At 37.9% G+C, this 14,212-nt stretch overlaps 1 protein-coding gene across 2 annotated transcripts in view; it reads right to left on the bottom strand.

Annotated features, from left to right (window-relative positions):
- Positions 1 to 14,212, bottom strand: part of Tbck (TBC1 domain containing kinase) — a 245,798-nt gene that overhangs the window by 70,089 nt on the left and 161,497 nt on the right. For both annotated transcript variants that reach the window (XM_008841262.3, XM_008841261.3), the window contains exon 23: positions 12,536 to 12,711. In XM_008841262.3, the coding sequence (XP_008839484.1) occupies positions 12,536 to 12,711 (176 nt within the window). The remainder of the gene's footprint in view (positions 1 to 12,535; positions 12,712 to 14,212) is intronic.

Raw genomic sequence — 14,212 nt, 5'->3', positions numbered from 1 at the left:
GTGGAGATCTTTTTTAAACGTTGGAACCTCATTTAATTTTATGTCTTATAGAGTTTATAATGAGTAAAAGATTATATAAGCATAATAATTTATCTGTAAACCTAGAAATGTACAGCCAATTTTGAAAGAGATGTACCCTAGCTCAGAAAAATGTTATTGAATAGGTTAATGCTGTTGTAAGGAAATGCTTCTTTTAATTAAAAAAATAAATTAAAAAAAAAAAGAAACAAAATCCATCTTTTTGTTGTCTGCAAGGAATCTATCTCACCTTCAAGGGCAGGGAATACCTGAAAGGATGGAAACAAATATTCCAAGCAAATGGCACCAAGAAACAAGCAGGGATTGCAATTCTAATATCTGAAAAAATAGACTTCAAATTAAAACAAACCAGAAGACATAAAGAGGGTTTCTTCATTCTGATCAAAGGAACAATTGACCAAGAAGATATTTACAATAATGAACATATATGCACCAAACTCTAGTGCACCCAATTTCATAAAAACAGTACTACAGGACTTTAAGACACAGGTTAAACCCAACTCAGTAACAGTAGGGAACTTCAATACCATGCTGTCCCCATTAGACACGTCAACTGGACAAAGAATAAACAGAGAGACATCTGAATTAAATGATCGCATATATCAAATGGATTTAATAGACATCTACTGAATATTCCACCCAAGCCCCAAAGAATACACTTTCTATTCAGCATCCCTTGGATCTTTCTGTAAAATTGACCACATATGGGGCACAAAACAGACCTCAACAACAAAACAAAACTGAAATAGTTCCATGCATTCTATCAGACCACAACACAACAAAACTTAAAATGAACAGTGAAAGGAGCCCTGGTAACTACACAAACTCATGGAGCTTAAATAATACACTCGTGAAAGATGAATAGGTTAAAGAAGAAATTAAGAAAGAAAACACAACAAAACCTCTCAGACACTTTAAAAGGAGTTCTAAGTGGGAAGTTTATAGCTCTAAGTGCCTACATTAAAAAATCAGAATGAGCACAAATAAAGGACTTAACATTGCAACTCAAGACTCCGGAAAGACAAGAACAAATAAAACCCAAATGCAGCAGATGAGAAGAAATAACAAAAATCAGTGTAGAAATTAATGAAATAGAAACAAAACAACACATAGACTCAATGAATCTAAGAGTTGGTTCTTTGAAAAGATAAACAAGATAGACTCTTAGCCCAGTTAATCAGAAGAAAGAAAGAGCAAATTCAATTCAACAAACTCATAGATGAAAGAGGAAACATCATAATAGACAACAAAAAGATCAAGAACATCATAAGGGAATACTTTAAAAACTTACACTCTAGTAAATTTGAAAACTTAAATGAGTATTAAAATTGTGGGAAATCACCAAAACTAAATGTTCTGAATAGCTTTAGTTGTCAACTTGATACTCCTGGGTTGAGGGAGCCTCAATTCGGGAATTTCCTCCATTGGACTGGTCTATGGCCATATCTGTGGAGTATTTCCTTGATTTTGAGTGATGTCGGAGGGCCCAGCTCACTGTGGGCAGTGCCACCCCTGGGCAGGTTGTTCTGTATTGTATAAGAAAACAGGCTGAGCATGGACCAGGAGAGAAAGCCAGCAAGCAGCATTCCTCCATGGCCTGTGCTTCAGCTACTGCCTCCAGGTTCCTGCCCTGAGTTCGACCTTAGGATCCCTGATGAATTGTGATCTGGGAGGTATAAGTCAAATAAACCCTTTCCTCCCCATATTGGTATTGGTCAGAGTGTTTTATCACAGAAATGGAGAAACAAACTATACACTAAACCAAGAAGAGATCAACAGCTTAAACAGACCCATAAAGGAAATTAAAGCAGTAATACAAAACCTCCTGGCTAAAAAAAGTACAAGCTAGATGGATTTCCATAGAATTCTACCAGGCATTTAAAGAAGATCTACAACCCATACTACTTAAATTATTCAAAAAGATAGAAACAGAGGGAGAACTCCCAAATTCCTTCTATGAAGCCAGCATCACTCTAATACTAAAACCAGGTAAACATACAACCAAAAAAGAAAACTATTAGACCCATATACTTAATGATCATAGATGTAAAAATTCTCAAGAAAACACTTGCAAACCACATATAGACACATCAAAAAGATCATCTTCCATGGCCAAATTAGCTTTCTTCCCAGAGATGCGGGGACTTTTCACTATCTGTAAGTCAATATATGTCATAAATCATATACATGGACTCAAAGACAAAAATCACATGGTCATTTCAATAGATGCAGAAAAGGCCTTTGACAAAATTCAGCATGCATTCATGATAAAAGCCCTAAAGAGAATTGGACTGGAAGGAACATACCTCAACATAATTAAACCTATGAAAAACAAACCCACAGCCAGTATCATTCTAAATGGAAAAAAACTGGAAGCAATCAGATCAAAAACAGGAACCATACAAGGATGTCCACTAACTCTACTCCTTTTTAATATAGTGCTTGAAACTTGCTAGAGCAACAAAACAAGAGAAGGAAATTAAAGGAGTACTAACTGGAAGAGTTCAAATTATCCCTTTTTTGCAGATGATATGATACTTTACCAAACAGATTCCAAAAATTCCACCAGAAAAACTTCTAGAAATGCTTAACACTTTCAGTAAAGTAGCAGGTTACAAAATTTATCTATAAAAATCAGCAATCTTTATATATACCAATAAATAGCAATCAGAGAATGTGTACATGGAAACCCTCCCATTCACAATAGCTTAAAAAAAATCTCAGAATAAACCTGAACAAAGACATTAAAGATCTCTACAATAAAAATCTTAAATCTTTAAAGAAATAGATTAACGAAGACACCAGATGATGGAAGGAACTCCCACGCTCATGGATCAGAAGAATTAATATTGTGAAAATGACCATCCTACCAAAAGCAAAATATAGACTCAATGCAATCTCAATCCTAATCCCCATGACATTCTTCACAGAATTAGGAAAAAACCATCCTAGAATTCACATGGAAGCACAAAAGACTCTGGGTAGCCAAAGCAAACCTGAATACAAAGAGCAATACTGGAGTGACCTGGTATAGGTCTCAAAGTATAGTACAGAGCTATAGTCATGAAAACAGCATGGTACTGGCACAATAATAGACACAGATCAATGGAACATAAATGAGGACTCAAACATGAGTACATACAATTTCAGTCATGATATTTGACAAAGGGGCCAAGAACACACAGTAAAGACAGCATTTTCAACAAATGGTGCTTGCAAAACTAGATTTCCAACTGTAAAAGACTGAAACTAGACCCTTTTCTTTCACCCTGCACAAAAGTCAACTCCAAATGGATCAAAGACCTCAATGTGAAACCTGTAACTTTGAAACTGTTAGAGGAAAACATTGGCAGTAGCTTATAAGACATAGGGGTAGGAAAGGATTTTCTAAATCGAACATCAGTTGCTTAGGAATTACAGTCAACAATCAACAAATGGGACCTCATTAAACTAGAAAGTTTCTGGTATAGCAAAAGAAACAACCAAGGAAGTGAAGAGAAAACCCATAGAGTGGGAGATAATCTGCACCAGTGACACATCTGACAGAGGAACAACCCGACTACATAAAGAACTCAGAAAACAAAGACCCAACCAAGAAAACTACCGACCCAATTAAAAGCTGGGCTAAGGGTCTGAACAGAGAGTTCTCAAAGGAAGAAATAAAGATGGCTAAGAAACATCTTAAAAAGTGTTCAACATCATTAGTAATTAGGGAAATGCAAATTCAAACCACCTTAAGATTTCACATTATCCCAGTCAGACTGGCTAAGATCAAGAGAACAAAGATACTAAATGCTAGCAAGGATGGGGAGAAAAGGGAACGCTCATCCACTGCTGGTGGGAATGCAAACTCATGCTACCGTTATACACAGCAGTGTGGAGAACTCTTAAAAAACAAACAATGACCCTACCATTTGGCCTGGTTATATCACTCCTTGACATGTATCCAAAGGACTCATCCTGTTACAGAGACACTTGTACATCCATGTTTGTTGCTGCGCTTTTCACAATAGCTAAGAGGTGGAAGCAACCTGTGTCCCCCAACTGATAAGAAGATAACGAAAATGTGGTACATTTATACAATGGAATTCTACTCAGTGGTAAAGAAAGATGAAATCATAAAATTTGCAGGTAAATGGATGGAAGAAGAAACTGCTATACTAAGTGAAGTAAGAAAGACTCAGAAAAACAAATGATGTATGTTCTCCCTCATTTGTGGATCTTAGCACCAAATCCTTACATATAAGTATATGTCCTGATGTAATTGCTGAGACCAGGAAAATGGAAAGTAACCAGGGAGGTAAAGTGAAAGAAGGAACATGAGAGAGAAGAGCAGTAGAAGAAAGATGTTACCTAGGGGGAAGTGGGTAACGTGGGGGTATTTAAATGGGAAGATGGAGGGAGCATTAAACAAGGAACCTTGGGGATAAAAGTTCTCAAGAGAGCCAGGCGTGGTGGTGCACACCTGTAGTCCCAGCACTTGGGAGGCAGAGGCAGGCGGATCTCTGTGAGTTCAAGGCCAGCCTGGTCTACATAGTGAGTTCCAGGACAGCTGGGGCTACAGGGAGACTCTGTCTCAAAAAGACCAAAAAAAATAATAATAATAAGGTTCTCAAGAGAGGTAGAACTGTAGGAGACTGGTATTATCAAGGGAGAAACAGGGAAAATGGGGACACTTTAAATGGGGTGTGTGAGGAGGGAGGGTTAGATAGGGAGAGAGGGAAGAGAGCTAAATAATGCCTAGCTAGTGTAACAAACCAGAAGGAACCATATTAGTCTGAAAACCTACTGACAAATTACACATACAATAGCTCTACATGAGTCTATGTGTACAGCTGAAGGCTACATAACAAGAAACAGTGCCAGACAGGAGAAACTTTCCTTTGAGTTATTGGCCACGGTAGTATACAAGACTCCCAAAATTATACAGGCTACTCTCACAGCCCTTGATTGCCTCCCAGAACTTGATGGTAAGACCCTATTGCTGAAAACAGGGCATACTTTGGACACAGGATTTGGAGCAATGGAGCTGGAACCGATCAAGAAGTCACATCCCCTGAAGGCTAGATTTCATAGCTTTGGAGGGCACTATGCAAACTAGTAAGGGAGAACATCAGTTGATGGTCCAAGCCCAGCTTCAAGTTCTAATAACTACATCAATGACCGACACAGCAAATGACATTGGTGCAGTAGTGGCACCATCTTGGGGGTAATCAATAGTTACTAACTTGACTTAAAGTCCACTCAGTGGGAGGAAACTCATGTGTGGTACTATAAACATAGTCAAATCCTAAGGACTGTCAAATCCCTAGAAAAATGTAATTTCTTACTATGTGCAAAATATGAATCCTTATATTTACAGACAAGTATCCCAGTCACCATTCATCAAAGAAGCTTCTTTTGCTACAGACGGAGACTATTACAGAGTTGCACAACTGGTCACACAGAGACATTGTCTGTGAACTGCCCAACCCTAAGTGGCACATCTAGGATGCAACCTCTACATCTAGACTCACAGAACACAGAACAAGGGGTAAAGAGAACACTAGTGCATCTCTCAATTCTCATCAATGAAGACCCCTCATACAACAGAGGGCCAGGAACATAAAAGGTCACAAATGGCCAAAGTGTAGAGAGTAAGAATCTGCAGAATGTGGGTCCTTGGACAGGACTCCTATATTAAACTAGACCCACCCAGGGCTCAGGGAGCATTGCAGAAGAGGGGGCAGAAAGATTTTAAGAGCCAGGGAGGAGGTGCATGACCATATGAAAATAAGAGTCCTCAATGCTCCTGGGACTTCACTCAGATGAACCTATAGCAATGGAGTCAGCATGCACAAGACCTGTTCAAATGCAAGCAGAGAAAACCCCACTGTAGAACTGTGGAAATGGGCAATAATCCCCAATGCTAGTCGAAGAATTATTGGCAGCTGATTACTGCTGGGTGAGGAAGAGCTGATCTTCTTAAAGGGAAGGACTCCAGATAGGCTGACTTGACTCTAGCGGATGAACTTGCACTCAGGTATGTCTGGGAACACTAAACTTGACATGATAGGCCTTAACACAAATGACAGAATGTATGAATTCCAGTGGGGGGTGGGGCTATGGGAGAGTGTCAATGGGGAAGGGAGTATAAAGATGATTAAGATTGATTATTAAGATGTTCTGTATGAGCCTGGTGTGATGGCACACGTTTTTAGTCCCAGCACTTGGAGGGCAGAGGCAGGCAGATCTCTGTGAGACTGGTCTACATAGCGAATGCCAGGCCAGCTGGGGCTACAGGGAGACCCTGTCTCAAAAAGACACCCCCCAAAAGGTGTTCTGTATGAAGTACACAAAAAATTCAATACATTTTTTTTTTTTGGTCTTTTTGAGACAGGGTGTCCCTGTAGCCCCAGCTGTCCTGGAACTCACTATGTAGACCAGGCTGGCCTTGAACTCACAGAGATCTGCCTGCCTCTGCCTCTCAAGTGCTGGGGTTAAAGGTGTGTCAATAAAATTTTTAAAAACAGAAATTTTTTAGGCTTAAATTGTCAAGTATGTAATAATGACTGGTTACATTTAAATATGCTTGCTATAACTGAATTGGGTAGCTTATACGTTGCTTATAAAGTGACAGTGCTAAATACAAGCATTAATATAATTAAGATGTGGCAATCTTGTCAACTTGACTGCATTGAGAAATGCACAACAGATCACATACTACTGGGTGTGTTTGTGAAGACATTTCCAGACAAGACTAGACCAAGAGGTCTCTGACCTAATGAAGGACTAAATCCACTGATGGGTTCATATTATGCTGGTATTGTTGGGAGGTGGTGAAAGAGAGCAGGCAGGCCCAAGCTGGCCTAAGTACATCACCAAGGCTGTGTCTCTGGGGCGTATCTTGTCCTGACTGCCTCTTGCATCTCATTTCCTGCTGTCCAGGTGCCATCACATGAGCTGTTCTGTTCTACTACATCCTTTGCCTAATGGACTGACACGTCTGAAACTGTAAGCCAAACAAGCCCTTCATTCAAGTCTCTGTATTCTGTCACAAAATGAGAAAAGAAATACACATACTTCATCTATAAATAGGGAGGTGGGGAGAATATGGGAATTATTCAAGGTCACAGAAGAAAAAATAAGCAGGGTTGAAACTTGAAACCAACCCTATCAAACAGCAAAGCTTGTATATTTTTCCTAGAATAGCAGCGCATTTCAAGGAACAAATATTATAGACAGAGGTATAAAGTTGCACTTACATTTCTTCTGATAACTAGTTTCAAGCTCTCTTTTTACTGGTATCAACGAGGACAATGATGTTCCAATTTACAAAAGCCATTTTTAATTGAATAAAGAATCTAACAAAATATAAAGCATATGAATTTAAATTGTGATTATCCCAATTTCTAAAAATATGCATTTATAAGATAGGCACATATAATTTTTCTATCTATTCACCTTTAGATTAACATTTAAATTTGAACCTTCAAAAACAAGGGAAAGAAGAAAAATTCAGATTGAAAAATATTTCTATAAAAAATTTTCTATGGGGCTGGAGAGATGGCTCATTGGTTAAGAACACTGGTTGTTCTTGCAGAAGACTCGGGTTCGAATCCAAGCACCCACATGGCAGCTAACAACTGTCTGTAACTCCAGTTCCAGCGGATCTGACAGCCACTTCTGTCCTCCGCAGGCATTGCACGACACAAGTGCACTTACCTACATGCAGGCAATACACTCATACATATTGTTCTGGTTTGTTCTCTTCATTGCTGTGACAAAACACTCTGAGCAATACCAACTTGGGGAGGAAAGGGTTTATTCAGCTTACATCTTTCAGGTTGCAGTTCATCAGGGAGCCCAAGGTAGGAACTCAGGGCAGGAACCTGGAAGCAGGAGCTGGAGCACAGGCCATGGAGGAACACTGCTTACTGGCTTGCTCCCCTGGCCCCTGCTCAGCCTGCTTTCTTATGCAACACAGGCCCACCTGCCCAGGAGTGGCACCACCCACAGTGGGCTGGGCCCTCCCACATCACTCATCAAGAAGATGCCCCTCAGACATGGCCACAGGCCAGTCCAATAGAGGCAATTCCCCAACTGAGGCTCCCTCAACCCAGGTGTGTCAAGTTGACACGAAAGCTATCCAGTACACACATAAAATAAAAATAATAAAATTTAAAGAAATTTCTTCTATGAACATGAAAAAAATAGATGAAATCAATATTTTAAAAATAATTGGGAAAGAAATATAATCTTAAGAACAAAGCCTGACTGAGACATAAAGGAAGAGAAAACTTAAAACTTCTAGCATCTATAAATATAGATACATAAATAAAAGTGCGGATCAAATATAGTCAGCATCCTTTAAATTTTTTTTTGTAGTAACTAAAATTTACCTCAGGAATGCAGAACTAAGAAGAAATACAAGAAAATTTAAAAATATAGCATATTACTACATTAAAAGAGAAAAACTTCCAACCAAAGAGATTAATCATTTGATAAAGTTCAATCCTCTCTGAGGACAAACAATCTTATCAAGGTAGAGAAAGATGGTGAATTCAGTATCTTCATAAAGAGATCTTAGAATAGAATGAATAAATTTTGCAAAGTTACAGAATATAAAAAAAATAAAAATCAGTTTTACTATATAGGAATAGGAGAGTATTTGAAAAAAATCTAAATAGCTACCCAATATAAAATAACTACCAAAAATACTATACTAGTTACTTTTCTATTGCTGTGAAAAAACACCATGACCAAGGCAACTTAAGAAGAGTTTATTTGGCTCACGGTTCCAGAGGGATAAGAGTCTATCACGGTGGGGCAGGCATGGCAAGAGGCAGCCAGAGTAAACAACTAAACTTTAAGCAGGTTCAGGAAGCAGAGAGAGGCACATTGGAAGTACACATGGCTATATACTCTCAAAGTCAGCCCCCAGTGATGTGCTTCCTTATGCTGGCCACACCATGACCCACTCCAAACAGCACCACCAAATGGAGAGGGAATGTTCAAAAGCTTGGAGCCTATGGGAGACATTTTCATTCAAAGTACCATAAATACTAAGGAATACATTTAACCAAATGGGTGAAAGAGCTCTACAACAAAAACTATATATAACATAGATGAAAGAATTGAAGGGCACAAACAAATGGAAAGACACCTCATTTCCTGGCTTGGAGGATTCATTATTGTTAAAATGTCCATACTACTAGAGCTGGGCATGGTGGTACATGCCTTTAGTCCCAGCACTTGGGAGGCAGAGGCAGGCGGATCTCTGAGTTCAAGGCCAGCCTGATCTATACAGTGAGTTCCAGGCCAGCTGGGGCTACAGAGAGAGACCCTGTCTCAAAAAAAGACCCCCCCCAATCAAATATAATCTTCATCAAAATATAAATGACATTCCTCACAGATGTGGGGGAAAAAAACCCACATAAAATTCATATCAAACCACATATGACTCCAAATAGCTAAAGCTATCTTGAACAAAAAGAACAGAATGCATACTACTTGATTTCAAGATGACTAAAAAGCCAGAGTAATTAAAACAGCAGATTACTGAAACACACATAAAAGAAACACACAAAAATCAATGGAATAGAATGGAAAGACTAGGAATAAATCCACATGGATTTAAGACTCAACAGACGCTTGACAAAGGTGCTTAGAACACACACTTAAGAAAAGAGAGTGTTTTCAAGAAATGGCATGGGAAAAGTTGGACATACACATACAGAAGAATGAAATATAACCTTTATTCAAAAATCAACTCAATATGGATCACAGACTTAGAAACGTAAGACCCCACAAACCATGAAACTGACATAAACATAGGGGATCAGCAGTTTTGTTTTTTTAAATAACATTCTAAACACAGGAAACAAAGGCAAAAATAGACAAATACTCTTGTGCACTACAGGAAATGAGTAAATAAAATCTGTAAGTTGGGAGCACATATTTTCAAATTATGTCTGATAAGTAGTTAATATCCAGAATGTACAAGGAATCCAAACAGCTCAATATAAAAACAGCCAAACAAAAATAGTAACAATAATTAAAAGTGGGTAAGAGACCTGAGCAGACCTTTTTCAAAAGAAAATATACAAATGGCCAGTAGGTATCTGAAAAATGTTCAACATCATTAATAGTCAAAGAAATGCAAATGGAAACAAATAACAAGCTCTTTGGGAACCCTTACTATATTGTATGACTAGAAGAATGTTTAACTTTATTTTTTTTTGCATTAATGCCCTTCATTAAGAAAAAAGTTGTATGCAAATCAAAAAACTATAATGAATATTACTTTAGTTCAGTTAGCATGGCTATGATCAAAAAAGACAAACGACAAGTGATGGCGAGGATGTGGAGCAAAGCAAACCTTTGCACACTGTTGGAGGGAATAGAAGTTACTACAGTTTATGTGAAAACAGTGTTAAGGTTCCTCAAATCGTTAAACTATAACTACTATATGACTCAGCAATTCCATTAATGAGTATTCCAAAGATATGAAATCAGCATACCAGAGACATCTGTACAGGCATGTTTATTGAAGCATATTCACAGAATCCAAGTAGAAGCAGAAATAAACTGAGTATCAATCAATGAATAAAGAAAAATCTCAACAATTCTCTCCCCTCTTCCATCTGCCACACACTGCAATGCTATTAAACCACACAAAAGAATCAAACCCTGTTACTACTAGTGTTTGAAAACCTACCTTCTCCTTGGGAGGCCTAGTCTACATTTGGAAAAGTAAGAAAATATTAATTTACAAATATAGGTTCTTATTCTTACCTCCTAAGATCTTTTTTTTTTTTTTGAGATAGTCTCCCTGTAGCCCCAGCTGTCCTGGAACTCACTATGTAGACCAGGCTGGCCTTGAACTCACAGAGATCTGCCTGCCTCTGCCTCCCAAATGCTGGGATTAAAGGCATGCATCACCATGTCCAGCCTAGGCTATTTTAGAAATTTATCATAATATTCCTTACCTATACTCATAGGGCACTTCCCTCTTTAGTAGCTATATTTCTGTTAATAATTAATGAATGTAATTCAGTTGTGATAGGAAAATGTGCAAACATGGATGCACTCATCTTTAGGAACATGAAAAAAAATCATAGAAATTATTATTATTATTATTATTATTATTATTTTGTCTTTTTGAGACAGGGTCTTTCTGTAGCCGCAGCTGTTCTGGAACTCACTATGTAGACCACGCTGGCCTCAAACTCACAGAGATCCGCCTACCTCTGCCTCCTGAGCTGGGACTAAAGGCGTGCGCCACCACACCCAGCTTCATTTATTATTTTTATGTGTATGAATGTATTGCATGCATGTGGGTAGGTGAGCCCATGTTGTCCAATGCCTGCAGAAGTCAGAAGAGGGCATCAGATCCCTGAAACTGGAGTTACAGAAGGCTGTTAGCCATCATGTGGTGCTGGGAATCGAACCCAGGTCTTCTGCAAGAGCAGTCAATGCTCTCAACTGCTGAGCCATCTCTCCAGTCCCCTATGCAAAAAAAAAATCTTGCAAAAACATAATTGAAAACAATATAATTATAAAAATTATTAACATGTCAAGTAAAATTTGAAATGTTTTATGTTTAACTAGTTATCACCAAAATAATGCATACATATAAATGGAAATTCAATTTCTTTTTTTTTTTTTTTGGTCTGAGACAGGGTCTCCCTGTAGCCCCAGCTGACCTGGAACTCACTATGTAGACCAGGCTGGCCTTGAACTCATAGAGATCTACCTGCCTCTGCCTCCCAAGTGCTGGGATTAAAGGTGTGTGCCACCATGCCCAGCCCAACTGAAATTCAATTTCTAAAAAATAATTAAGATAATGTGGTAATACTGGAATCTCTGGAACACATGAATTGAAAATGGCAACTATGTTGACATTATTTGTAAGTTATGTTTAATAGAAGGGCAATTTTGGAAAACAAAATGGCATAGTTTTCCAAACATTATTTCCTTTGTTATGAACAAATAAGCTCCTATTATATTAACAACTCTTAACCATTTCTCTATTTTAAAAATTCTTCCTTTGATTCTGTAATCTCTTATTATATAACAAGTTGATGTATTACCAAACAGTATGATTACATAGAAAAATAAAACAAAACTTGTCACATGGAGGAATATGTCAAAACTATCTTCCAAATTATAATATCAAAGGAAACATGGAGGTCTTGTGAAATAGCCATGTGAATGCAATCGTATATACTAGCTACATTTTGGGGTTTTTTTTTTTTTTTTTTGGTCTTTTTGAGACAGAGTCTCCCTGTAACCCCACCTCGCCTGGAACTTGCTATGTAGACCAGGCTGGCCTTGAACTCACATCTTGCTATGTAGATCTGCCTGCCTCTGCTGGGATGAAAGACATGCACTACCACCCCGGCTATACTAGCTACATTAAAAGAACATAAATGACAATATTAAGAGCAGTAATGACAGTAGGATGTATTATCATCTGTCTTGTAGAATTTACAAACTATGTGCTAACACATACCAGGTCTGTCTTTGGAGGATCTGCACAGTCAGCAGAGAAGTATGGCGGCGTGTTTCGGACTCCACTGTTCTCAGAAGTTGGCTTTGGAGGCTGAGCATGCTGTCTGTATGTTGCACTTTTAGGAGTCCAGCAAAACAGGTTGACCGACTCTCGTACACAGCGTTCAATATCAATTTCTATACAGAAAATAAGCAAAAAGGAAGTTCATGAAAATTGGATTGCATTGTTAGTATAAAAACATCCTGGGGCTGGAGAGATGGCTCAGTGGTTAGGAGCATTGGTTGCTCTTGCAGAGGACCTGGGTTCGATTCCTAGCACCTATGTGGTGGCTAACAACCATGGGTAACTCCAGATCCAGGGGATCTGACACCCTCTTCTGACCTCTGAGGGCATTGTATGACCTGGGAGCACTTACATACATACAGGCAATACACTCAGACATGTCATAAAATAAAAATAATAAAAAAATCATTCTTAAATGTGTATATGCACATATGACTAAGATAAAAACTAAATAGAAAAGATCCAAGCAAAAATGATGCCTGTGGTATTAATCAGCACACTAATAACTGGAGGGGTAGGGAATATTCGGTATTATATGCACATCTATATATAATGTCTTTATGGGTGGGTTCTATTTGACATTATTTATATATGAATATATAAGGCAAATTTGTGTATATTTCAATATATTATTTAAATACCATGAAATAGCTCATTTAATAATAGGATGTTGGGGCTGGAGTGATGGCTCAGCAGTTAAGAGCACTACCTGCGTTTGCAGAGGATCACACTTTGGTTCCTAGCACCCATGTTGGCAGCTCATGGCCACCTGTAATTCCACCTCCATAATCGGAAGTATTTACTCTGCAAGGTTTTCCCCTTTGCAAAGTATAACGGAGGTGGTAGAAGGAGGCTGGGACGTGGAATAGGTAGAAGATTAAGACATTGGGCTAATAGAGATGGTGGAAGGAGGCTGGGATGTGCGAGTAGGTAGAAGATTCAGATGTCGCATTAACACAATCTAGCAAAATACACTAAAAGTTCTGTTGCTATTTATTAAGTAAGATATATATTCAGGGTAAAATTTATCAAAATCCCAATTTAGGCAATTTTCTTTCATTTATCATTTCTTGAGTTAGATGAGGTTTCATGTGGAGGAAGATTAAATGCACTCCATTAAAATGTTAAAAATTTCTTTCGTAAATTTCTTTTTTCAGCATCTTTGATGCAGAGGCATATGCATATGATGGGTATTACTATATGAAATTACTGTTTGTAGTTTGACTGTAGCCAGGAGGCCAACAATCTTTTTTTTTTAGTTACTTTGGGTTTAATATTTAATAACCACATGATTAGAAGAAGCATTTCATTACAGCATTAACATATTCAATAACAATTTCCAGAACAAAGATGCATCTCTTTCAAAACTGGTCATAAATTTTTAGGTTCACAGTTATATCAGTACAGTTATACAATATTGAACTCAGTATAAATCCTGTAAGACATAAAATTGAGTTTTTAACCTTTAAAAAAAGACCTCCAAGAAGGGTATAATATACACAGTTTCATACAGAAAAATTCATTTTTAATGCAATTGACATTAAGATGTTTGCACATGCATTTCTAATCTCTAAATATCTGATTATTACTAGTCACAGTTGGTTACTTTCTGAG

The sequence above is a fragment of the Nannospalax galili genome, unplaced genomic scaffold, assembly GCF_000622305.1.
Source record: "Nannospalax galili isolate Female #2095 unplaced genomic scaffold, S.galili_v1.0 scaffold41, whole genome shotgun sequence".
Classification (NCBI taxonomy): Eukaryota; Metazoa; Chordata; class Mammalia; order Rodentia; family Spalacidae; genus Nannospalax; species Nannospalax galili.
The sequence above is the reverse complement of the archived record's forward strand: the minus strand, read 5'-3'. Positions and strand labels throughout refer to the sequence as shown.